At 57.3% G+C, this 24,915-nt stretch overlaps 1 protein-coding gene across 2 annotated transcripts; it reads right to left on the bottom strand.

Moving 5' to 3' along the window:
* Positions 1–418: 418 nt before the first annotated feature.
* On the bottom strand, positions 419–23,987 carry LOC141749930 (proton-coupled amino acid transporter 1-like). Of its 2 annotated transcripts, XM_074604238.1 has the most exons (11): positions 23,869–23,987; positions 19,548–19,695; positions 18,737–18,827; positions 17,544–17,632; positions 17,196–17,291; positions 16,373–16,457; positions 14,120–14,338; positions 13,781–13,879; positions 12,191–12,357; positions 6,859–7,028; positions 419–3,954 (listed from the first exon to the last, which is right to left on the bottom strand). In XM_074604238.1, the coding sequence occupies exons 2-11, from the start codon at positions 19,688–19,690 to the stop codon at positions 3,686–3,688; spliced, it is 1,428 nt and encodes a 475-aa protein (XP_074460339.1). In that variant the 5' UTR covers positions 19,691–19,695; positions 23,869–23,987; the 3' UTR covers positions 419–3,685. The 2 variants fall into 2 exon arrangements, with proteins under 2 accessions (XP_074460339.1, XP_074460340.1); XM_074604239.1 differs by lacking the exons at positions 419–3,954; positions 6,859–7,028; positions 12,191–12,357 and adding an exon at positions 13,259–13,637.
* Positions 23,988–24,915: the final 928 nt, after the last annotated feature.

Genomic DNA, 24,915 nt, shown 5'->3' with positions numbered 1-24,915 from the left:
ATACCCTGACCGGCAGGAGCTGCCTGTGCTCAGCTGCTCCCCCCACCCTGGGGTTCGAGTTCCCCCCGCCCCGAGGACCACGCTCCCCATCAGGCCGCGTACTTCAAGGAGACTTTTCTGCCACAGCTCCCAGCCATTACCGTTTCTTAGCACTGATTTCCCAAACAGCCCCGCTAATGACACAGGGCAACGGCATGAATTATTCAGCAGCGGGAGGATGAGCCGAGCTGCAGCGATGCTGGCGTGGTGCCCGGCCGTCTCCCAGCGTGGGATGGCTTCTGCTCCTTTGATCTCTCGGGTGCAGCAGCAGCAGCTCGGCATCCGCCACGCCGTCGGCACACGCCAGGCTCTTTTTTTTTTCAGCTGCAGCCCCACTTTCGGCATAAACCGGGCTGTACGGTCCCCGAAGAGCCCAGCCAAGAAGCCAAGGTCCAGCTTTGGTGGGGCAGAGAGGAGAGCCAAGCCCAGCGAGGCCGCAAAGGTTCTGCCCTACTTGCACCAACGCATTCAGAAGAAAAAAAATTATAATTTTCAGAGCAGCAAAGCTGAAACACACTTTTATTTGAAACCCTCAGCAGAGACGGGGGGGGGGGGGGGAATCTCGTATGCTGCTGCGGGGGTGGGAAAAGCACAGGGTCTGTCTGACCTGCTGGGCTCCAGATCTCCTGCTCTCCCATGGATGTCCCCTCCTCCCCAAGCCCTCGGGGGAAAAAAAAAAAGAAAAAAAGGGGAGAGGCGGGTGGAAAAAAAAAAAAGAGATGAGTCCCAAAAGTTGTAGTATGTCCACTGGCATTAATGTCACACCACTGCCCCATCCAGCCTGGCACAGCAACGTCCCCCTTGGAGACCCCCAGACCTGCTCCATGGCTGCCCAGGCCATGCCAGGTAGTTTTACACCAGCCCTATGGAAAAGAAACCCCCATCTCACCCCTCAGCGAGGCCACTTGTTTGTGGTTTGTTTTTTTTTTCACATAAAAATAGATCATATTTATTGATTAAAGTGAGATACATGATTCAGGTGCAGCACCAGCTCTTCCACTGGGCAGCTACACACGCCGTACACTGACGCTATCCATAGGTACAAGACACGTACATTAATCATTTCTATATTTACACAATTTCCTTGGTTACAAAGCAGCCTACGATACACAAGTGTCAAGTTTTTGTGTCCATGGGGTCCCCTGTGTCCATGGGGACCCTGCATGGGGTCCTGGCTTGGCAGGGCCCCTCACGCCCTGTCCCCCTCCGGCCCCATCTCCGACCACCCCCTGCTCACCCCGATAAAAGTGAAGAACTGCAAAAAACCGTTAATGCTGTTGTGATACCCCAGTCTCCTGGGAAATGAGGTCTTCACCGCTGATTGCAAAGTGAACTGGATGCTACTTCCCCCCCCAGCAAACCCACTGATGCCCGGTGCCGGGCTGGGGACAGGCCCTGTCACATGGCTGTCCCCCAAAACGCAGCCAGCCCTTCTTGTGGGGTACTGACAGAGCCGGGGGGCCAGCACCAGACATCCCCCGCCCCTCGCAGCATGCCTTCCTCTGCCGAGGGTGACATTTCTGCACCCAGACCCCCAGGGGCCACGCTGGGGTCAGTACACAGCCATGGATGTGAGTTATTTGTGAATATTTGTGAATATTGCACTTTTCCCGTCCGCAGGGCGTCCTGCAGCCCCCTCCCAGCCGTGGCTGTTTGCTCTCCACCCCCACGGTGTCCTCCCAATGGAGGATTTGACTTAAAGCTTTGCTCTGCCCATAACCAAGCGATGCCGGAACATGCCAAAACCTTCACCAGCACAGACTGGGAGGAGATGAGGTGAGCCCCGAGAGGTGCAGCGAGCAGCGAGGGGCTGGAAAGGAGCAGGGACGCGGCACGGACCCATCCACACCTGGCCATGGGTCCACGTACGGGCAGGGGGTACCCAAAGCAGAGCCAGCAAAGGGGACGCAGTGCGAGACACCGAAACACCACCCATGGAGGAGGCAGCTGCAGGGACACCGCTCTGCACAGCCTTCTCCTCCCAGAAGTGGGTCAAACAACCGAAAATAACACCAAGCCTCACTCACCCTCCATCAAAGATAGGAACACAGCCCACCAGCGCTACGTTCGAGCTCCTTTCCCTCCACTGCCAGCAGCCTTTGCCCATCCCCAGGGAGACACGGCCGCGGCGGGATGTGGGGATAACGGCTCTCTAAAGGAGAGGGAGATGCTGCGTCTGCAGGGAGGAGTTTGGCCCAGACAGGGGGTTGCAGAGGGGCGGCTTTCACACCACTAGGAAAAGACATCCCACGGAGGATGCGTTTGCTTTCGTCTTAAAAAAAAAATAAAAATAAAAAAAATAAAAAAATTAATCCAGCAGAAAGGCAAGCAAACACTCCAGGGAGGAAGCTGGGCTCACCGAGAGGAAGGAAAGCAGCAGCGCGGTGGGGACCGTCCACCCCAGGCATGCACCAGCCACAACGCAAGAAGCAACAGGAGCAGAGGGAGAAGCACCAGAGAGCTGCCTCCTACCAGGGGACGCGGAGCTGGGGTGGAGGATGCCACCAGGAGGGAGCGGGATGAGGATAAAAAAAAAAAAGGGTAAAAAAAAATATTATTATGGGTCTTTCGTGAGCGATTTGACATTCAGTAACGGCCTGCAGATGCGGCCGGAGCGTGCCGGGGCCAGCTCGGGCACTGTAAACAAGGCGATGTATTTTTGTGGCGTGCGGTGACCCCCGGGGACACCCCGTCCCACACAGGGAGAGGCTCCCAGCCAAAGGTGACCAGCTTGGACCCTCGTTATGGCAGATCCCGTTGCTCTCCGCACACCTCAGTTCTTAACGCTTCCGAAAGCCACGCGTTAGGTATGTGCGCTACGATGGGGAAAAAGAGTGTCACTACTGAAAGCGTGGAGTTCAGCAAAACCTCCCAAGATCAGGGAGGCGCCGTGCCCCGTACCCGGCTCCAGGACCTGCTCAGCCCCTGAGGCAGCTGGAAACAAGAGCCGGAGCGTGGCAGGAGCCAATGCCCGTGTCCCGGGATCCCACTGCAGGAGAGCTGGGGGGCCCCGGGATGCTCCGGACCTCGGGCTCTGCCCTCTCTCCCCGCAGGGCCGGGGTGAGGCGGCAGCTCCACACTCTCCAACCTGAGCTGAGGTTTCTCTGTTGCTGTAAAAATAAAGTGCTGAGGCGGAAAAAAAAAAAAAAAAAAAAAAAAAAAAAAAAAACCAAAACCCAAAACCCAAAAAAACCCAACCAAAAACTGGCACAAAAAAAGAGCAGTCCCTGTTCCCCGCCCTGGCTGAAGGGACGGGGGAAATATGGAAAGGTTCGATTTAAAAAAATAAAATAAAACCAAAATCTACATCCCCAGGATTCCTCACCTCTCAAAGCGACTATTTACACAGGTGCTGAGGGGGCTGTTTTGCTCTATCACCCGCCCAAAAAAAAAAGCCCCCAGGGAAGGCACTGCCCCAGCTCCGGGCCGGATCCCACCTGCCCAGCCGGAGCCCAGCACGGGACCCTGCTGCAGCCGGAGGTGGGAGGCCACGAGCCGGGGCAGCCCCATTCTCTCGCAGACCAAACCCACCATGTTTCCCCAAGAGCGGAGGGGAGACCGTCCCCTGGGGAACAGCAGCGCCCGGTGCCCGCGTGCCCCCAGCACGGCATTGGGGGCTGGGGGGGGCGGCGGGGCAGAGGGACCGTCACTGCACCATGATACTGGTGCCGTTCACAACGGTGGTGGCGGGCGCTATCAGCTCCACCAGCGCCTCGTACGTCCCCACCACGAAACCCACGAAGCCGAAGAGGCTGATGGTGACGTCCTTGGCGATGACGAGGGGGTGTATGCCTTCTGTGTAGTAGGTGGCGATCTCCAGCAGCGGGGGGAAGATGAGAGCCAGGGCGCTGCTGCTGATGGAGCCCACCAGCGAGATGACGAGGTCCAGGCGTGGGATGAGGATGGCCAGAACGCCTGGAGGAAGAGAGGACACAACATTAGCGCTGCCGGCTCCGGGATGGCGGAGACCCCGACTCAAAGCAAGCAAAACCCCACCACAGCGATGCCATCCGCTGTAACCTGCCCTTACCCCTGACACAAGAACTTTGAAGACATGGCTGCGTGTTTTCCAGCAACTCCTCCCCAACGAGCAATTAAGCCGTTGCGTTGAGTTAATGAAGCGCAGCACGCAGGCCAAACCCTTTTTGTTGCCCTGGGCACCGCCGCAGCAAGCTCCGGGGCTGAGCACAACCAGTGCCCCAGCAAATCCATGCCGCCGACAGAAGAGCGGCTGCCGGCACCCCCCGCCCCCCCCGGGAGAGCCAGCACTCCTGCTCCCCACACCTGGGGAGCCGTAAAGCCTCAGAAACCCCATAAAAGCAAGAGGCAGGAGGAAAAAGCCATCGCCCCCCACCCCGCATAAATCCGTGTGGTTTGCGATGTGTTTAGAGCTGCTCCAGCAGCAGAGCGCCCACGGCACAGCCCGGGGGAGAACATTTGTTAGGTAAAAACTGCAGCCAAGGAAAATCCCCCTGGGAGACTTGTGACAGCTCGCGCTTAGCGGCCGCAAACTCTGGCATATTCCTGCCCCCCCGCTCCTCCTGCTTGGGGCCAGGGGAGGATGGAGGGATGCTGCCTTCTCCTTCCAACCAGCCCACAGCCACCACCGCCTCTGGGCTCCTCTTGGGCCACGGCAGCGTGGGCATTTGGGGAGCAGACTTAAAGCATCATCAAGGTCCCGTTTTGCCACCGGGAGTGGTGCCCCTCGGCACGCTCACGCACCGAGGAAGCTCCTCATCCGCAGCAACCTCAGCACTCGAGAGCATCGCTGCTGCTTTTTGGTCAAACAAAACCCGAGGAAAAGGCAACCAGAGCTTTGTACGACAGAAGAGCATCCTCTGCAAGCAGAGCAGGCTCCGGCGCTTAATCAAAGTGACCAAGAGAAATAAATCGGTTTATTGCTTCGAAAGCTCTGCTTAGAAATAGGTGACACCTAGAACCATGGCAGGTAGAGCCTTGGTGGAGAAGGGATGTCTCAGGGCTCCTTACCGGAGGGATTTGTTCACTCCCTGGCAATCAGCTACAGGCAAGAGAGGCTGTTGGAGCCTCCCTGAGACAAAGATCACCCCCAGCACCACAGGAGACAGAAGGCTTGGGAGGCAGCGGGCAAAGACACAAACAAGAGACATTCCTGCACACGGCCACCACTCTAGCCCTGCCGTCATCTGGATAAGCTTAGAGATGAACCATCTCTCCACCACGGAGAACAGCAGCAAAGGTCCCGGCTGAGCTGACCTGGAGGAAGTTTATGCCAGCGCTCAGCCCTGCCCAGAGCCAAGGGAGGTCTCTGCTGCAAAGCAACATCCCCGCTCCAGCAGCCGGTGGGGAAAGCAGAGCAGCCGACCGCCAACAGCATCCTCAGCCCACCCCACACCGCTCTTTGGACTCAAAATAAACAAAATTATTAACACCCCCCTCTAAAACAAGCAGAACTGAAGCACCAGCTGCAGTCCTCAGCCTCCAGGGGCAACGGTTGTGCTTTCTGCAGGTATTAATTCAAAGGTGCTTTTTTTTTTTTTTAAGCGTGCTGGTTTTGAAGTCTAAGCTTAAAAGACACCCATACACCAAATTGCATCCTCTCTTTGGAAGCCAAAGCCATGATGCAGGCTTGTTCTGTGGCCACGCAATCATCCGATGAATATTCATGCAACCCCCCTAATTGCTTTTATCCTCACCAGCAGCCACAGCGATTTCTTATGCGGAAGGGGAGAGAGGAGGTACAAAGGAACCAGCACCCTTCCACCAACACCTCTGCTGCCTCCCTACCCCCGAACGGGAGGGGGTACAGCCACTGCCAGTGCCTAAAGCCATCCCATCACTCCAAGCCTTCGCTTCCCTGGCCAAGCACACCCCAGCGCTCTCCAGGAGAGGTTCCCATCCCGCAGGCAGGCTCTGAGCTCAACCACCGGCACCGGGCTGGTCGGAGCACATGGTGCAGCATGGCAGAATTTCATCCCTGCAGCACTCCTCCAGCTGCGGGCGTCGAGGCAGAACGTGTTTCAGGAACGCGGAACAGAGGAGATGGGGCTTTGCCCACCTCCGTTAATGCAGCGTTTCTGTCCCACCATTAGCGACAGCCCAGAAACCGGCAGCACCCTGCTCCCAGGCAGCTCCGCTGCCCTCGGGTTAGCATCTCGCTCCTCTCCAGCAAACCAAAGCCAGCTGGGACGCGGGGCCAGGTCCCTGCTGCTCAACTCTGGTGCATCAGCAGCGTCAAGCCATGGAGAAAAGCTCTTTTTCAGCACATGACGCCTGGGAGCTCAGTCAAGCGTCTCAGCTGTGCTGACAACAGCAAGGAACCAGTCCTCAGGAATCAAAGCCAGCCAAAATCTGATACCCCTGCACCTGATTTGCTCCACAGCTCTCCCGGAGGCCCACCAGGCTCAAGCCCGGCAGCCTGCTCCACCAGAGCCTCGCTGCAGGCACCAAACGCCATCAAGGGAAAGGGACCATCTGGGGCTGATCAGCCGGACCTGCCCTGTGGCCACAGGCACACCGGGGCTTTGGTCATGGGTTGTGTACCACTGTCAGCTGTCAGTCTTCTGCTGTGCTACACGCTGCAATGAATGTGCGTGTACAAGGACACCTATTCCTTCACGGTCAGGGACCCCTCTGCAGCCATGCCCCCGTCATGCGGGCACGAGGAGCCTGGCTGCACGCTGTCTACGGAGAAGAGGACTCCAGGGGACTCCCCGCTGTGAGGGTCTTAGTAGCAGGGCCAGAGGCAGCAAGGCGAGGGGCAAAGGCTCTCAGCACCCACGGTGGGAAAGGGGTGCCATGTCCTCATAGGGGAACTCGGACAAGCTGCTTTCTACTCACAGGTCACGCTGACCAGGGCCACCCTGAGGAGCAGGTTGACCACCCAGCCCCAGCGCTCCGACACCCGGGCGACGAGGGGAGGGATGATGATCTCGGCAGGCACGTAGAACTGCACGGCGTACGTGAAGAAAATCCCAAAGGAGAAGAGCAGCTTGACAGCCTGGTAGAGCCTGCAAACGAGAAGGAGGAGACCCGGTGAGGCACGCTCTTGCTCCAGCCCCCACAGCATCAATGGCAGAAAGCAGAAGGGGAACACTCTGCCAAGAAGACTTCTGTGTCCAAACAGTCTCCCCCCCTGAACACTCTCCTGGGAAGTTAGGGCTGACGCATTCAATCCACCGAGACGTTTCTTGCGCAAGAGGAGACAGCGCAACCTCCAAGCTGGGGCAACCCACACCTAATCAGAGGCTTCAGCCCTGGCTTTGCGTAAGGCCAAGAGCTGAGCCAGCAGCTCTCAAGTGCCACTTCCCCTTGGGAAACCTTGTGGGCACAGATATCGAGCGCTATATGGAAAAAAAAAATAAAAAAAGAATTACTGTCCTGCTCTTAACTCATTCAAGGGCACAGGGGTGTCCTTGGCCAAGGGACCAGGAGCCTGACTTGTTCCTCCCCAAGCTAAGGCATCTACCGACATTTCTAGATGCTCTTGCGTTCAGGACTGCCCTTGGCTGCACGAAGTGACAAGTCTTCCAGGTACCTCGCTCCCTCAGAGGGATACAGGCTCCGTACCACCCTCTCTACTTGACCAGGGTGCCAGGTCTGCGGTGGCACAGGGTGGCCTTCATCATCATCACTCCACACAGACAACACCCAAATACCGACTAGCACTGGTAGTGCCAGGAGCCTGCAATCCTGACTTTTGGCCAGTGACCCAGAATGAAGCTGCCATCCTCACCCATCTAGAGGTTCCTCACCTTGACCTTCACTAACAAAATCCAGGCTCTGAGCTGCAGGAAGGAAAAAAAACCTCCTTTTTCTACTATTTGTAACCAGCTGGATTTTATTCCTCATCTTAAAACAGGAGATGAAGAATACTTTCAAAGAGGTTTATCAGCTGCAGACAGGAGTATTTCACAGATTTCGATCACTGCCTGGCTTCCGAGGAGGGGGAAGAGGACAGCACTGCTGGGATAAGTCTGGACTTACAGAGCAAACGTGATGCAAACGTCACCACCACCACCTGCAACTCAACCTCCTCCAGAAAACAAAAAAGAACAGCTATTTTTGGAATGCTGCATAATGTATGTTTGTGGGGAAGACAGTTAAAAGAGCGGTTTGGGCCGCGCAGAAGAAAGGCAGAGCGCAGACAGGCTGCAAACGGCACCTTAGGCTCACCCCCAGTCAGATCTCACCACATCCCAGATCCTACAGCGATGTGGCAGTGGGGCAAGCGTGGCTGCAGGACAGAACCTGTCGCAGGTGGCCAAAAAGCCACCTCCCAGCCCCTCAGCTCCCCAGCAGCAGAAAAAAGCCTCTCCAAAAGAGGAATGATATCTAGTTACATCACATATGGTCCTACCCGTTCCCCAACTCGAGACATGCTGACCAAGCAGGAAACGTGGGTCCTGGCCACACCACTTGGGTAAATATGAAGTGGATTCAAGCTGAGGAAGGCATCCAGCTCCTCCTGCCTTCTTATACCCCTTTACCTTCTTTGGGCCCAAGCCAGTGTCCCTCTGTACGTTGGCTCTTAGCCTGCTACAACAACAGTCTCAAACCAGAGAAGTCCAAGGAACTTTGAACACTAGTGCCAAAGTCTGGTGGAGTCAAACATTCCCCACAACAGCAGAGGACGGAGTTGGGAATCACCTAAGTGAATGAGACATTAGGCAAGTCCATGGGACCAGATCAGGTGTATTCCAGGTTATGGCCAACATCAGCCTGAAGCCACTTTATCATCTTTAAAAGAGCAGGGTGACCAGAAAGAGGTTCCACTGCCTGGGAAGAAGAATCATACCTTCTTTCAAAAGGGATAAGGGAAGCTAATCAGCCTCTCCTCGATCCCCAGAAGGGTATGGACTAAGTCCTCCTGGCATCCATTTCAGGGCACATATTGGACAGGGTGAGCTGCCAGCGGGTATTTGCTAAGAGGCGATCATGGAAATACCCTCATTGGTGACCTGGATGAGTTCTCAGCGACCCAGACCACACTCTTGGCTCAATACCGAATTGGAGAGAATGGCTGACGTGCCTTGGAGCGGGACCTTAACAACATGGCAGCACAGACAAAGTTCAAATGCAAACACAAAATCCCACAGGAGAACAGGACCTGGAGGTCTTGGTGGGCAGCAAACTGAACATGAACCAACAGCAGGACCTCGTAGTGATTAAAGTCAATCAAATATGGGGATGTGTTAGCAAAAGCGCAGACAGCAGGTTAAGGATAGGGATTACTCCCCTGTTCGGGGCTCATGAAGCTGGATATTGAATATTGTGTCCAGCCCTGGGACTCCCAGGACAAGGCAGACATTGGTGTACCTGAGCAAGGGGAGTGGAGGCTACTAAGATAGTTGGGGCTGCAGCACATGACATACGAGGAGAGGCTGCGAGACCTGGGTTCGTTCTAACTAATAGGAGGACACGGAGAAGACAGAGACCGGCTCTTCTCAGAGTTGCACAGCAGAAGAACCAGGGGCAATGGGACAGAGCCGCATCCCAGAAGGGTAGTTTAGCACCAGAACAAGGGGCTGGAGAGGTGGGGAACCTCCCTCCTTACCGATATTCAAAATGTAAGTTGGCCCTGCTTTGAGGAGGTGGGAGGATCCGATGCCCTCTCTGACCTGAAATATCCTGCGATTCCATAGGCAAACTAAAGACAAAGCTATCACAGAGTTCAGAGTGCACCCATTCAGCCACACGTGAGTTGAGTACACAGTAGCCTTGAGCCACCTACCCCATGGGCTGCATATCTTATCATTGTATTTCCAGTTAAATGACGCTGTAAAGCCATAAAGCGTTCAGTGTCAATCCATGATTAAGGGATGTTACTAAAAAAAGGTACAGAAGAAGGCTGAGTACCAATCCTGTACAGGTCAAGAACAAGGATAACAAGCTCAAAGGGCATTTTAAGTACCAAGAAGAGGAAGAGCTCAAGCACTAGCCCCGACCCACAGAAAACACAGGTCCATGCAGGGCCCTGCTCTGCCAACCACAGCAACCGCCTGCTTAACGCAGAGAGCCATGCCAACAAGCTGCAAGAAATGGCACACCTCCTTTGACAGTAAGCTCTGCCATTACCTACCTCCAACCAGCCATACTGTCACGGTTTCAGACGGGATGGACCGTGACACATACGCAACCAAACATCTTCCCCCTCACTACAGCATTTCTTCACTCTTCAGATTGGGGGGGGCGAAGCAACCCTTCCGAAGACGCAAGGAGGGATTTCTGCACAGCAGCGCGGTATTTCGGAGGCCGTGGTTAGACCTGGGCACTAGGAACTGACGCACTCCTCATTTGAGGAAGCTGCGGTTATAGAGAAATGAGGCTGGAAAAGTTCTCAGTCATCCTGCAACTCAACGGTTCCTGACCCGTCCATCAAATCTGTTCTAGAGACCTCCAGGCGATGGCTACAGCCAAGGAAGGACACAGCACCTCCGACACAATCCTCTCCTTGTCTCCCACGCCGCAGGCAAACCCCGTGACTCCTCACCCACAGCCCTTATGACCAGCTCCTGCAGCCCAACGCCTTTTACTGCTGAGGAGAAAACCCTCAGGCAAAGCAGGATGGGCAAAACCACTCATTTCAAGAGCAAGTCTTCACCCATCACCTACAGTTTAAAGCATGGGAATACAGCGGTCAAGGCTTTAGCCCAAGTATCCCAGCCCTTAGGTTAGATAACCCATTCCCAAGTCCAATATTTACAGCCTCGATCGAATGTTCTGCCAGGAATAAACATGCACAAACACCGATGCGCTTCGCTTGGTGAGTCACAAGGACCGCAGCATGCCTTCCCCAGAGACAGCCCGCAGGAGCCCTGCCGTGTGCCGGGGCTTCCCCAGGCACTGCTTCCAAAGGGCTTTTCTCTTCTCCCTATCTGAAAAACCCTGCAGTTGTTTGGTTTTGGTTTTTTTTTTCAGAAAAGTACCCTGACAGAAAGCATGGGCACTCCTAGAAACGTGCATCTGAAATAGGATCTTTGTAGCCTAGTGAGTCACAGAAATCCCATTACCCTCTTCTACAGGAACATCGTCCTTTAGAGCAAAGAAAGCTGACGTTTCCCAGAGAAACCCCTGGGCAGCATTACAGGTCCGCAGACGTTGTTCCAGGCTAGTGGCATGAGCTGGTGCCCTGAAGAGCCCAGGACCCAGATCTGAGCTGCCTCCCACCTTCAGGAGCAGCAACAGCATTTCACCCCCTCCACACCTCACTTCAGCTTGCCGGATGGGATTCACACCTACTGTGCTTGGCACGGCGGGATTCAGACCTCACTACAACACAGGCACGTTTTTCCACCAGCCCCATCCCTCCTCACTGAGAGCAGGGACCTGGCAGAGCTCCCAGCCCCTGCAGGGGACAAGGCCAGGCTCTCAGCAGGAGCAGGACGTTCTGCCACACCGACACCAGCATCCAGCAGCTCAGTCATTACACAGATCCAACGTGAATGAAGGTCCATGCACTCAAATTGAAAGAAACAGACAGTGACCGGAGCATCTCAAGAGGCCTTGCCAGATCCCCGAGGAGGACAGACAGGTTTGGGGAGCTGCAGAGCTCAGCCCCCACGGAAAGGAAGGGGGATCCTCGCAGCACCAGTGCTCACAGGCAAAGCGTTGGCTCAAGCCGAGCCACATCCAGACACAACACGGAGCCCAGGAGTGGGAGTTTGAGCTCCAGGGCTGCAAACAACACAGCCCACGCGCAGAGACATCACATTTCACCCCCTCTGGGAGCTCCCAGCTTTAGGTATAGTTTTCCATGTGCTTCATTTGGGGAAGAGAAGCATTTTTTGCACTGTTGAACAACCTTCTGATACAGCCACACGGGAGTTGCGTTCAACGTCTGCTAACCAGAGCGCTGCTTAGCCCCCAAAAAGACACCGCAAGGCTTCAAGAAAAAGGCAGGAGCTGCACCTACCCAGGCAGGGACCACCAGGGACCCCGAGGAAGCTGCTTGAGCTGCAGAGCCAAGACCAAACTCGGACAGTGCAGCAAGGAGCCTCACCATGCCATGTGTCAGATAACCCTTGGCAAGCTCCTTAGGACAGTTTGGCTATGGCACAGTTGATCCTTCCCCAAGCTCACCCAGATTAGTTCTCCTAAGGAGTGATGTCCCCCACTGTCCCCTCTCCCACGTCCCTGGCTGGGACCCTCCTCCCTCGCCCCCCAGACTCACCAGCAGTTGGGCAGGTTGAGTGTTATGCTGGCCTGAATGTCCGCCCCGAAGCGCAGGTACCCCAGGACACTCAGGCTGATGTACAAGATGGTGACAACGGTCATCCCCACGTAGAGGATGACTGGGAACTGCCTGGGGTTCTTCATCTTGTTTTCCAGAGGCAGCACCTAGGAGAGGAGGAGGAGGATGAAGACAGAGCGGAGGTTGCCCCATTCCTGCCCTGAAAGCTTAGCCCCATGGCCAAGCACAGCCCCCCATGCCAGGGGATGGGATGGTCACATATGGAGCCCAGAGAACTCAGCGGAAAAAGCCGTTGTACCGGAGATCTGATTTCTCTGCTCCCATTTGAGACCTTCACGCTTGCTGGGGCAAGTCTCCAGTGGGGTCACTCATGCCCTTGCCCTAACGAAGGGACCTGCTCCCTGCCCTTGGCAGGAGCTGTGCCCACTGGCGCCTGCATCTTCGGGCGATGCCATCCACCTCGCACCTTGGTTGTATTACACTCTGCACCCCAAAACAGCACAGCCATGCCCACTGGGACAGGCCCATCATGTTACATCGTCTTATTTTATCCCAGGGACTTTTGCCTCTCCTATCCAGTTTGTCCAGACAGATTTCAACCAGGCAAGACAATAAAAAAAGGAAGGACAGGGGCGAGTCCCTCACCTCTACACTATTAACACTTGCTTCCAAATAAAGGACTTCAGCAAACGTTTTTATAGCTGTCCTTGGGTGGTGGGAATTTCAAGACAAGACACAGTGGCAGAGCTGGTGAGGAGGCAGGACCAGAAAAAGCTTTTATTGGCTTCTCCACCTCCAAGTCACGCAAGGAAGAGAGCATTTGTGCCTCACTGCTGGCAAGAGCCCTCTGCACAGCATTCAGTAAACACTCCTGTAATGGATTTGGCCCTCTCTACCCCTGTGTTTACACAGCCAGCTTATATTAAGAGATGAAAACATTTTTTCCTTCTTTGAAGGGAGCTCCCGGAAACAACCCACAACATCTTAGGGAGCCATTAAGCTCTCCGCCCACCCACCCAGCTTTTTTCACAGACGCAGCTGGTCTATTTACAGCATCTTCTCTGAGAGGCACATGCAAATCCAGCCCCACAGCAGGCTGGGGCCACGCGGCTGCCGAAGGGAGATCTCAGTGCAGGGTGGGAAGGAATGGATCACGGGTTTTTTTGGTATCATGCTTTCTGGCCTCCCTCTTAGGCAGCTTCAGGATCCAGCCTGGTAACAAGACTCAGGATGATTCCTCATCCGCAGGACAGCCAGCGGAGCCAAAGGCAGCTGCCAGTGCGATTCCCAACAGAGCCCGATTCTACTGGCAGACACGGCCACCTTCAAAGCAGCAACCAACCTCCCGAGGTTTGGAGCGCGTGCTCCTCCAGCCTCAGATGGAAGCAACAGGGTTCGACCCAGGAGACAGCCTGGAGGCCAAAAGCTAACAGCAGCATCCAGAATTTGGGCTACCGTCAGAGAAGTTCATCTGCGAGTACAGCTGCAACGCAGAGCAGGTGCTGCGGCAAGCCCGAGCACGGGCCGAGCCTCCCGTGCAGGCAGCCCCGCTGCCACACGCCAACTTACCACCCCGATGCCTTCGAAAGAAAAGATCGCGGTGCCAAAAAACAGAGGGTAGGTCTTCCAGGCCGCTGCTAGAGGCAGCCTACTGGGATCAGGAATGTCCTGGAAAAAAGCCCACGCAGAGTTCAGATGTGAGGAGGATGGGGAGGACCTGGCCCACTCCCACCGCTCCCCGTCGCAGCCCCACGCTGCAGGGAAAGCCCTGCGGAACACAGGATAACCACCGTGCCCATGGGAGCGAGCAGCTCCCCACAGCGTGCAAACATCCCAACGCCGAACTCCTCCCGCCCGCCAAAGCACGAGACATCAGAGAAGTGACGGAAGGGAGCCGTACACACGTACCCTGACGATGTACTGGTAGATCATGATGAGGCTAATGAACATGGCCACGTTGGCCAGCATGGAGAAGACAGACAGGACCTTGAGATTCTGGATGAACGTGAGCAGAACCACAAAAGGCAGCAGGGAAAGCATGTACAGCCGAGAGTCCATGGTGGGGGTCATCACCACCGTCCTGTTCGGGGTGCAGTCATTGGTGGTCCCGTTTGCTGCAGATATGACCTGGGGAAGCACAGGAAGGCTTGATGTACCCCATCGTGCAGGTCTGACAGCCGTGGATCTCGGCAGCTCATCCCAGGTGGGTCAGAATACTACCCCATGAGCTCACTTTCCAACGCAGCTAGTCGATTAAAACCAAAGCAACACAGGTTTTCGGGTAGTTTCGAAGCAAAGCCCTGTTACCTTGCTAGGATCAGAGGTGGGACAGCCACAGCATCTGAGCTGAGACAGCAAAACCTGCCTGAGCCCAGGCACGTGAACCCGGCAGGCGAGCATGCCAAGGGCAGAGGTTGGTTTGCGCTGCTCACATGCCCAGTTGAGAAGAGAGGAAAGAGGCATTAAGTCCAATTTACTCAAAGGTCCTTTTCCTCTTGCTACATCACGTTGCACTCAAACATCACACACCGCTTCAGTCATCCATTGCCCCGTTCCCGTGCAAGGGCATCTGGAAGCTACTGCTGGCCCCCAGCTTTGCTTTCTTCATGCGAAATCGTTCTTTCCTTGGGGTCTTTCCTCCCAAAGGCACTCCAGGCCACATGCACACCACTAGAGCCAGTTTTGCCCCAGGAACCAGGTGGCTGAGCCATCCCTCCCAAGAGCACAGGCATGCTGCAGATCACCAACACAACCACGGTCAAGCTGGTACCGGGTACCATCCCACCACTGCAGCAAAGGGCTAATTTAACCTGCTCCAGAGCAAATACTGCCCCAAAGGAGTGGCTTCTGTGCAAATCAGCATCCTCCATGGGATGCACAGAGCCACGCACGCGCAGGGCAGCATTCCTCTGAGCCCTGGCCTGCCCTGCCTCTCCATGGCTTGCTCCAAAGCCATTTTCCAAAGCAAAGCTCTGCCCTGAACAGCAGCACCATCACTCCCCATCCAACACGTTGTTCCCCACCGCATAAAGTAACAAGTAACACTCCCCTCTCCGCACCCAAAAAAATTTCAAAACCAAAGCCAAGGGGTTTCCCAGCTGTCACCTAAAATGGGCTGGATTTGCAGGTTTTCGCAAAAAAGGGGCCAAGCAGACAGAAGCCCGCCTCGAAGGAGCAACAAGGGGCCGTTGGCAGGGAGCAGGGGACTAGCAGCAGCCCAGCCCTGTGCACGCACTCTGCTCACTCCTGCTCTCCGGGCTGTTGGCGTCGGATCACCAGCATTCACCCATTTACTCCTGCCAGCCATCCCACGGGGCAGCACGAAGGGAATCTCCTCGGCTGCTGCTCCCAGAGCAGAAGCAGAGCCCGTCCACCCCCCACCACTCACTGGCAGAGCCCCCTCGCTCCCCTGGGAGCCCCCTCCGAAGCTGGCGGGCTTCAGGGAAGGGCTGATGAAGGCCATGGCCACGGTGGTAGCCACCGGACCTCCGTTGCAAGAGCAGAGCAGGAGCGCATGGGGGAACAACGCTGAGCGCGGCACTGATCCGGTGGAGGCTGGGGACAGGGACTTGTAATTCGCAGTTTCTCACAGCGCAGAAGCCAGACAAACATTTCAGGGTTTCTGTTTATTTCCTCCCAATGCCTGGCAGAAGGCAACTCTTTCCCTAAAGATGTAATTAAGCTCCAACGCCACAGGATGAGGCAAGAAACTGGAATGCAAACAGGTCCAAGAAAGGGAGAAAAGAGCTCACAGCAGGTCCTGGTACCCATTACACGTCACCGTCTACACAGAGTACCAATAAACTGACTAACTCAGGTGGGCAGGACATCCAAGGCACAGTCCTCCTGCTTTCACCATGTTCCTGCCTTCCCTAACAAGGAACGGTCCCTGCTTCCCCTGGGCAACAGGGATGGCTCCAGCACCTCCGCACACACAGCAAACTCGCAGGGACTCTCAGACAAATCTGCCCTGTTTGAATGGGAAAAACGATCCTCAGAAACACTCAGGCAGACAAGCAGTACCTTCCTGAGCAGCATCAGCTACAGAAAGCAGACCTTTGGTGGAGAACAGGGCCGGGACACAGGAGCTAAGAAGAACCCAAGCGCCTCCACACCCTCTCTGGCCTTCCCCTTGCTCACAAAGGAAGGAGTAAGTCTAACCTGTTTGAGATTGTCAGCCAGAAAGACGAAGTACACGCAGCAGAAACCCAACTGAGTGACAATCAGGAAGAGTCCCACTACACGCCTAGAAAAGAAAAAAGCCCGTTGGTTAGCCAGGCCATAGAAACATAAAAGCCCGCTTGGGTTGCTCGAGGGCTGCCCTCGAACGCTGGAGCGATGCTGCCCTCCTCAGGGGTTGAGACGTGCAGGTCAGAGCACGCCCAGGTCGCTTCTCCTCCATGCTCAGGGAAGAGGACCATACCCTCCATCTAACCTCACAGACCTCAGGCTTTCCAATCTCCCCCCTTTCTTCCCTCCAGAGGGTCAGGACCAGCCTCAGGAAGGAAGTTTAGCATCTCCAGCCTGCTGCTGAATTCTCACAGCTGGAGACAACACTCTCCAGACACAGGAATAGGTGGATGTTCCCAGCATCTGATGTGCAGCGTGACCTGCGTGCAACGTCTGCGCGATGTGATGTGGGACATCCACAGGGCTGATAGCATCCCTGGGAGCAGCCATTAGACATGCTCAGTGTCTAAAAAGATGGGCCAGCGCTGCAGTACATGTTATGTACCCCTTTATGCTGCAGAGACTTACTTCTCCCACCTCTTTAGTATAAGTCACATCTGGTTGGGGACAGGACTGGGTCAAAAGACCGCAGTGTTACCCCCAGGGGGACATCAAGCACTCAGGGCAGGTGGGCCAAATAACATTTTATGTCACTTCTGCTCATCTGCCAACACAGCTCAGAGACCAGCCGGCTTTTCTGGAGCACGTGCTGGGCTTAAAGACGAGTCCCTGTCTGGAGGGGGGGAACAGGTACCTTCCCCAGATGGCATGTCTCCGCAGCCACGCGCTGGGAGTCGACTCCAGCCCATACACCACAGTACCCCCATAGTCCAGAAACTGCTTCTGGAACCTGTCCGGAGAAGAGAGAAAGAGAGAGACAGAGAGAAGGAATGTCACACCGGCCCCTTCTGCTGGTTCCCAAGGCAAACGATGACATTAATGGGAAAACAGTTCCTGTCAAAAAGCCCGGCAGTAGTTTTTTGACCGAGGCGTCGAGAGGGGCAACTTGCTGCTGGGAGGCTTCAGAAAAAACACAGGGTTTGTTGGGAAGGAAGGAAGGGCCGTAGGAGCAGCAGTGCCGAGAAGGGGAGTTGCTCCTTACCTGTGGCAGAAGTGATGGGCGCATTTCACCAGGATGCCCATGCAGTGCACAGCCACGATTCCCATCACCAGCAGGCTCACAGGACCCAGCTGCAGGGGAAGAGAGGGGGAAGGCTGCACTCTGATGGCCAAAGGCAGAGCTGCACCATGGGTTTTATTTCCAGACAAAAACCCACGGGCTCCGTGAGCCAAAACACCGCTGGAGGCTGAACCGAGCTCAAGTGCTGCTCCCCGGGAACCAGCCCCTGAGGACGGAGTAACCCCACAGAGAGACACAAGCTTGGCAGGAATGATGCAAAAGAAGCAAGTTGAGGCAGTTTGGGCATAGCAAAGCGCTTCCAGGATTGTTTTTCAAACTATCATCTTGCACATGGCTATTATACAGGTGACAAAAAGGTCATGGTCCGGACAAAGGAAGTTTTCAGTTTTAATTCTTTTTATTTTCCAATCTGAGCAATGGGAACACTGCACAGCCAGGTTGCCCCCACCTCTAACACAGACGGTGGTCGCTGGGCCACGATACAGACACAGCGGAGCTGAGCATCAGGACAGAAGCGGGGAGGAAATGTGACAGCGGACGGGGGCTGCTGTTTGACCCCCAAGCACGACCTCAGCAAAGCTGAATCACATCCACTGAGCTAGACATGGCCAGAGCTGTGAGGCTGGGCCACCCCCCGTAAAACCCCACAGAGGGAATCACGCCGCCATCTCCCATCACCAGCCTTAACCACTGACCGACAGGGCTCATTACATGCGTGCTGTGCTCGTAGGACTGTCAGGAGGCACTGAGCCTGCTCAGCATGGACCTGCTGGGACAAACCCAGGTGGAGGTCGTGCTGAACCTGCCACCCACAGGACCAGGGCGAGGAGATGCCACCCGAGCACAGCACGGAGCGTTTTGGGAGAAAGGGGCTGATGCCACAGGGGCAGGGAGGTAACACCCAGATGGGTGGAGGGGCAGGAACCCAGCACCCTGCCTGACCCCAGCGGAGGAAACTGCAGCCCCAACTCACATGCTGAACTCCTCAAGACCAACAAGAATAGCCTCAGCAGCAAACGAAGGGAGGCACAGAGCCCAGGGTGCAAAAGCTCGCGAGGCACGGAGCACCAAGAGGCGTCTTGGCAGGTAGACAAGCTGCTGCGCCCCGAGGCTGCGCTGCCCCATGGGCAGCAGCGGGGTGAGAGCCGCCTTACCAGGATGCCGGCGTTCTTCACAGCCAGAGGCAGCCCCAGCAGCCCTGTGCCAATATTCCCCTTCAGGAGGTGGATCAGGGTCTGGTACCACCTGAGGGAGAGGAGATGCAGAGATGACTGTCAGCAGACACCCGCACCCAGACCACACACAGTCTCAGCCCCCGGCTCCTCCTGCTCAGGGTCCAGGCGCTGCTCTGAGCTGCAGCGGCAAACGCAGAGGTCTGGATCCTGTCCCCTGAACCCAGCACAGCCCAGCGGGACCGAGGAAGGACTGAAGGCAAAGATTCAAACAGATTTTGGGTGGGCATTTGCAAAACTGGCTTCAAGGCAAAACCCAGCACGAGCGCAGCTCAGCACCAAGAGGCTGCACGCATCTCTGAGTTGAAGGGATCGGTCTCCTCGGGCAGAGACAGCATCCTCTGCCCACCTGGGTGAATAAGGCATGAGAAAGCCCCCAGGGAATGGCTGCAACATGCCCACATATCCTCTGAAGCTGGACATGCTGTTTGCTCGCCGCAGCTTCCCATCGAACCAAGCTGGAGTGGGGGAATACTGGGAAAAGCATCAAACTCTGCCTGCTGCCAGCACGCCCAGCTTCACCAGAGAGCAACACTGGGGCAGCTGCTCGCTTGGTGCTAGCGCTCCACGGAGGGGCCACAGCTCTGCCCTCACCACCCCCAGGAGGGATTCCCCATAACGCCACGGCTCCACCATCCTCCAGCAAAGCCAGCAAGCAGCAGGGAGCCACCGTTACCTCCTCCACCCTCCCTGGGTGCCGGACCAGCCCGGGAGGGAGGGAAGAATCACTCACGTTGTCCCGTTGGTCTCCCCAAAGCGCTGGTAGGACTCAGGGTGGGCGAAGCCGTTCATGCCGCCGGGCGGGCTCCCCTCCGGCGTGACATCCGTGGAGCTGTAGTCGTTGTAGTCCTCGCTGCGGAGGCGCCGGGTGGACATGGTCCCTGTGGGGGGAGCTGCATTAGGGGTGCTCAGCTCGACACCCCCCTTCTCGGACTCCTTGGGGTCAGCCATCGTGCAGAGAGACCAGCTCGTACTGCCAGAGCAAGGTCCTCTCCTGGGCTTTTATACAGCAACGCGCTCCTGCCCAAGTCATCAGGCAGCTGGCAGGTCCCAAGGTCAAAGGTGCACGGAACATTCCCACTGGCTCTTCCCACAGGCTCATGCCCCCAGCACGTGCCTTGGGCACACCCAGGCGGGAACAGGCTCGGGATCCTGCAGGAAGAGCCTGGATGCGACCCGCTTCATGCTGGGCAAGGGACCCGTGCATCTCTGCTCAGGGGTGGCCAGCATGGCACCACCGCCACACGCTGGCAGTGTCCCCAGCCCTGGCACTCAGGCAGTCAAAAGGACAGCCAGGAAAAAGCAACCGCTTTTCCCCCACACACAGTTTGCTGCACAGGAACAGCCTGCTCTTGCCAGGGAAAGGAAAGTTTCCTAACTTCTCTTTTTTTTTTTTTTTTTTAATTGAAGAGTTTTTATTTTAAAAAAATGAAAAAGTATTGATTATGCTCCATCAGGCGGGAGCACAGCCCACGTGCTGACAGCAAACCACCCACCCCAAATGTTTCACAGCCACGGAGGTGCCTACAGCACTAAGGGGCTTCCCAGGATGAGCCCCCTGCACAACCCGGAACTCTTGCTCCAGCCAAAACCCCAGCAGGATCCTGCAAGCCAGGAACACCGGCACGAGCCCTCACCAAGGACACAAACCTCCTGCCTTTGGCTGGAAAGCAGGCAGCTGGTTTAATTCCCACGCGTGCCCTGAAGAGCTCCTGCTGCTTCTGCCCAGCCTGCTGCCCCCATCCCAAAATCAGCCTTTGCTTCCTCCAGCCCCCCAGTCGCACCCAGCCCCCTGAATGCCCGCTGGGAAGGAGCACAGGAGGCAGGGAAATCATCCATCGGGCCTCTGCCACACAGCCTGGAGACTCAGCCCCTGCCCCAAGGCTCCTCTTGGGTGTCCTGCCGCAGGCATCACCCCCAGCAGTCCCAGTCCCCTCCCCTGTCATAACATCATATCGAATCACAGGGTTGGAAGGGCCCTCTGGAGATCATCTAGTCCAACCCCCTGCCAGAGCAGGGTCACCCAGAGCAGCTGGCACAGGAACGCCTCCAGGTGGGTTTGGAATGTCTCCAGAGTCGGAGACTCCACCACCTCTCTGGGCAGCCTGTGCCAGGGCTCTGCCACCCTCAAAGGAAAGAAGCTCCTCCTTGTGCTTAGAAGGAACTTCCTATGGCCAAGTTTGTGCCCATTACTTCTTGTCCTGTCACTGGGCACCACTGAGAAGAGCCTGGCCCCATCCTCCTGACACCCACCCTTTAAATATTTATAGTGTTGATAAGGTCCCCCCTCAGCCGTCTTTTTTCCAGACTGAAGAGACCCAAATCCCTCAGCCTTTCTTCATAAGAGAGGTGTTCCAGTCCCCTAATCGTCTTGGTAGCTCTCTGCTGCACCCTCTCCAGCAGTTCCCTGTCCCTCTTGAACTGTCACTGGCAGGGAGCTGGACCGTGGCCGAGCGGAAGCAGCAGTGAAATATCGCCACCGCAAACGGGCTCGTTTCCTGCCAGAAGGCTCCTCAGGCGCCCGCTGGGTCACGCGAGCGCCCGCAGGATGCAGCCCTGGCACAGACTGAAACATTTGGCTGTGCAGGGAAAGCTCAGCCCAGGCTGCTCGGGTCGCGCTCCAGCCCCAGAGCCCCCTGGCATTCCCCCTGCCCAGCACCGCTCTCTGCAAACCTGGCTGCCACATACGAAAACAAGCCAGGAGCTGCGATCGCTGTGAGAGATTCCCTTCTTCCAACCAGAAGGGAAGCAGGGAATAAAGGACTTTGCTCGACTGGATGCTTGCTCCAGATCCCAGCTGCTGAGGAGCAGTCACCCAGGATGCAACAACGCTGTTTTATTTCCTCCAGCACCAGGCAAAACCAGCAGCGGAAAGCAGTCCATCCTGCGCAATACCAGCCTCCGGAGCAGCGGCGAGCCCAGCTTGCAGGCAGGGAGCCGAAGGCAGCGCGTGCATCACCCCTGCCCAGCCTTCTCCCTCGCAGCCAGGCCACGTAATTATGCCCTGAACCGGCTCCACCACAGGCAGGGCCATCCGGCGAGGCAGGGACCGGGAAGAACGGCAGCATTAGTTTACACAAGGAAAGCGTTAGAAGCTGTTTGTCATCGGTGACGGGCCCATGGGGCAGGGAAGAGACGTGGGAGGCTCTGCCAAGCACCAAGGGGTGGTAGTGGGCAAGGAGAGCAGGCAGAGGGGGTGCCAGGTTGGTTCAGGCTTGGATACCCCTCCCCAAAGATGGCCTGCATGTTATCTAAAGTGCCCAACAGCAATGTTCTCCAGATAAAACACAACACGGTTACATCAGTCTGCCTGATTGCTCTCCGTGTTTTTTTTTTTTTCCCCTCTCAAGCAGGCCTGGCTGCTTTTTGCTTTGAAGAGCCAGGGAAATGCGTTCATCTTGACTTGCCTTCTTTGTGTCTGGATTAAAGGTTGCATAGCAGCAGGGAAAGAGCACTCAGCTCCCCCGCAATCAACAGGAAGATGCCGTCTCATCCACAAAATGAATATTTCAAACTGAAGCAAAACCCCACTACATCATCTCCCAGTCATTACAAAGAGCAAAGACAGGAACAGCCACATTCGGTTTCCACTTTAAACCTGACTCCTCAGCCACTTTCACGTGCTTTCCCCCCCGACACACCATTTCACTGTGGTGAGTGGAACGCTCAGGAAAGCCAAGGGGCGGGGGGTGACAGCATTTTGTCCCTTTAGAGTGACAACCCCACGCCAGAAGTCAAAAGCAAGATGCAACTCGCTGCGGACCTCACCAGCCCTCCCCAGCTGTGTGCGGAACAGACAACAGGAAATCTTCCAGAAAAGTGAGCCGCTTGGCAAAACTCACTGCCGCTTCCTGCCACGCATGTGGAATCCTTTATTTCCAAAGCGCTGCTTGTAACCCACCTCGGAGTGACACGGGGGAGAGCCGGTGCTGCCAGGTCCCCCTCCCACCTCGCCCCACTCCCCTGCCTGCAGGGAGGCTGCGGCTGAGACCCTTCCCCAGGCGACCATGCCCAGGCCGGCACGACACCTCCCGGACAGGACGGCCGCATCAGCTGCGTCCCCACAGCACGGGTCCTCTTGTGCCTGTGTGACCCGGTGCTCTCCCAGCCCCAGAGTCACCCTCAGGCTCACCTTTCCATCGCTTTGCAGCATGGCCTGGTCCCCTCAGCCTGGCTTCTCCCCACTTGGCGGGGGGGGGGGGGGGGCAGGGAGGAGATCAGCACCGACCCCCCCCAGCCCCCATGCTATGCTGTGCCCCCCCCCCCCCCCCCAGCAGCATGGCTGCACCCTCCAGCTCGCCCTCCCCCCAGTGCCACACAGCACCCAGCACCCCTACCAGCACCTCACACCCTGGTGCACAATGCATGGGGGCTGTGCCCCCCACATACTGCACGGCACCCCCGGGCACTCCGAGGGGCACCCAGCACCCATCCCTGAGCGTCTGTGCAGGATCTAGGCACTCATGTGGGCGCCGGGCACCCTGAGGGACCCCCGCAGGCTGACAGGACGCCCAGAGACCTCTGGGCACCCCTGCAAGCTGATGGCACCCCCCCACTCAAGCTCTGCGTATCCCCACACACACACGTGGCCACAAACACAGGCGACCAGCCCCCCCAGGGTCCCCTGAGCACCCGTGCGGGCCGCCAGCATGCTCCTGCACCCACAGGCACCCATGCCTGACGCCAGCACCCCCGGGGAGCTCCACGCATCCATGCAAGCTGCCGGCCCCCCCCAGGCCCTGAGCACCCCCCTCCACACCCGGCCACGTATAAGGGCTGCCAGCGGCCCCCTGAGTCCTGTCAGGGCCCCCAGGCTCCCCTGACATCCGCGGGGGCTGACAGCACCCCCGGGACCCCGCGCCACGATGCGGACTGCCGCCCCCCCTCCGCCTTCCTGGACACCCCGCGGACTGCTGCCAGTCTGCCCCCCGCATCCCTGGGCACCCCGCTGGCTGCCGGCCCCCTTCGTGCACCCCTGAGCACCCCCGCATGCTGCTGGCCGGCCGGCTGACCGCCCCCTCCCGCACCCCGCCATTCCCCGCCGAGCCCCGCACCTCGCCGCCGCCGCCCCGCGGCCCCGCCGGGCCCGCTCCCTCGGCCGCGCCGTCACGTGACAGCCGGCTCAGCTGACCGCCGCCGCCGCGCCTGCGCGCGGGGGAGCCGTGAAGGCGTGGGGCGGGGCGAAGGGGCAGTGGGGCGCGGCGATAGGCGGAGGGGCGGGGCGATGGGCGGAGGGGAGGGACGAAGGCGCAGTGGGGCGCGGCGATAGGCGGAGGGATGCGGCGATGGGCGGGGCGATGGGCGGAGGGACGCGGCACTGCAGCGCCGCCTAGCGGGCGCGGCGGTGACCGCGGGCTAGCAGCGGGGGCCGCGGGCTAGCAGCGGGGGGGGCGGGATTCCGCTGCCACCGAGTGGGGCGAGCGCGAGCCCTGAACCCCTCCACGCCTGGGCGACGAGGAACATCCGCCCCGCCACCCCTCAGCGGGACTATTCCCTGGGAAAGGCCTGCAGAGCAGGGCGGGCTGGCAGGGGTCAGGGGGACAGGCCTGGGGAAGGGGGACCTGGGGGTGTTGGTTGGTCGGCAGCCAGCTGGATGGGAGCCCAGGTGGCCAAGAGGGCCAACAGCATCCTGGCCTGTAACAGGAACAGCGTGGCCAGCAGGGAAGTGATCATCCCCCCGTACTCGGCACTGGTGAGGCCCCACCTCAAACACCGTGTCCGGTTTTGGGCCCCTCACTACAAGACAGACACTGAGGCGCTCGAGCGGGTCCAGAGAAGGGCAACGGAGCTGGTGAGGGGTCTGGAGCACAAGTCTGGTGAGGAGCGGCTGAGGGAGCTGGGGGTGTCCAGCCTGGAGAAAAGGAGGCCGAGGGGAGACCTTCTCGCTCCCTACAGCTCCCTGAAAGGAGGGTGTATCCAAGGGGGGTCGGTCTCTTCTCCCAAGGAACAGGCAACAGGGCAAGAGGGAACGGCCTCAAGTTGCGCCAGGGCAGGTTTAGGATGGACATTTCTTGACAAAAAGGATTATCAAACATTGGAACGGGCTGCCCAGGGAAGCGGTGGAACGGCCATCCCTGGAGGTATTTAAAAGATGTGTGGAC

Source organism: Larus michahellis, chromosome 11, assembly GCF_964199755.1.
Source record: "Larus michahellis chromosome 11, bLarMic1.1, whole genome shotgun sequence".
NCBI lineage: Eukaryota > Metazoa > Chordata > Aves > Charadriiformes > Laridae > Larus > Larus michahellis.
The sequence above is the reverse complement of the archived record's forward strand: the minus strand, read 5'-3'. Positions and strand labels throughout refer to the sequence as shown.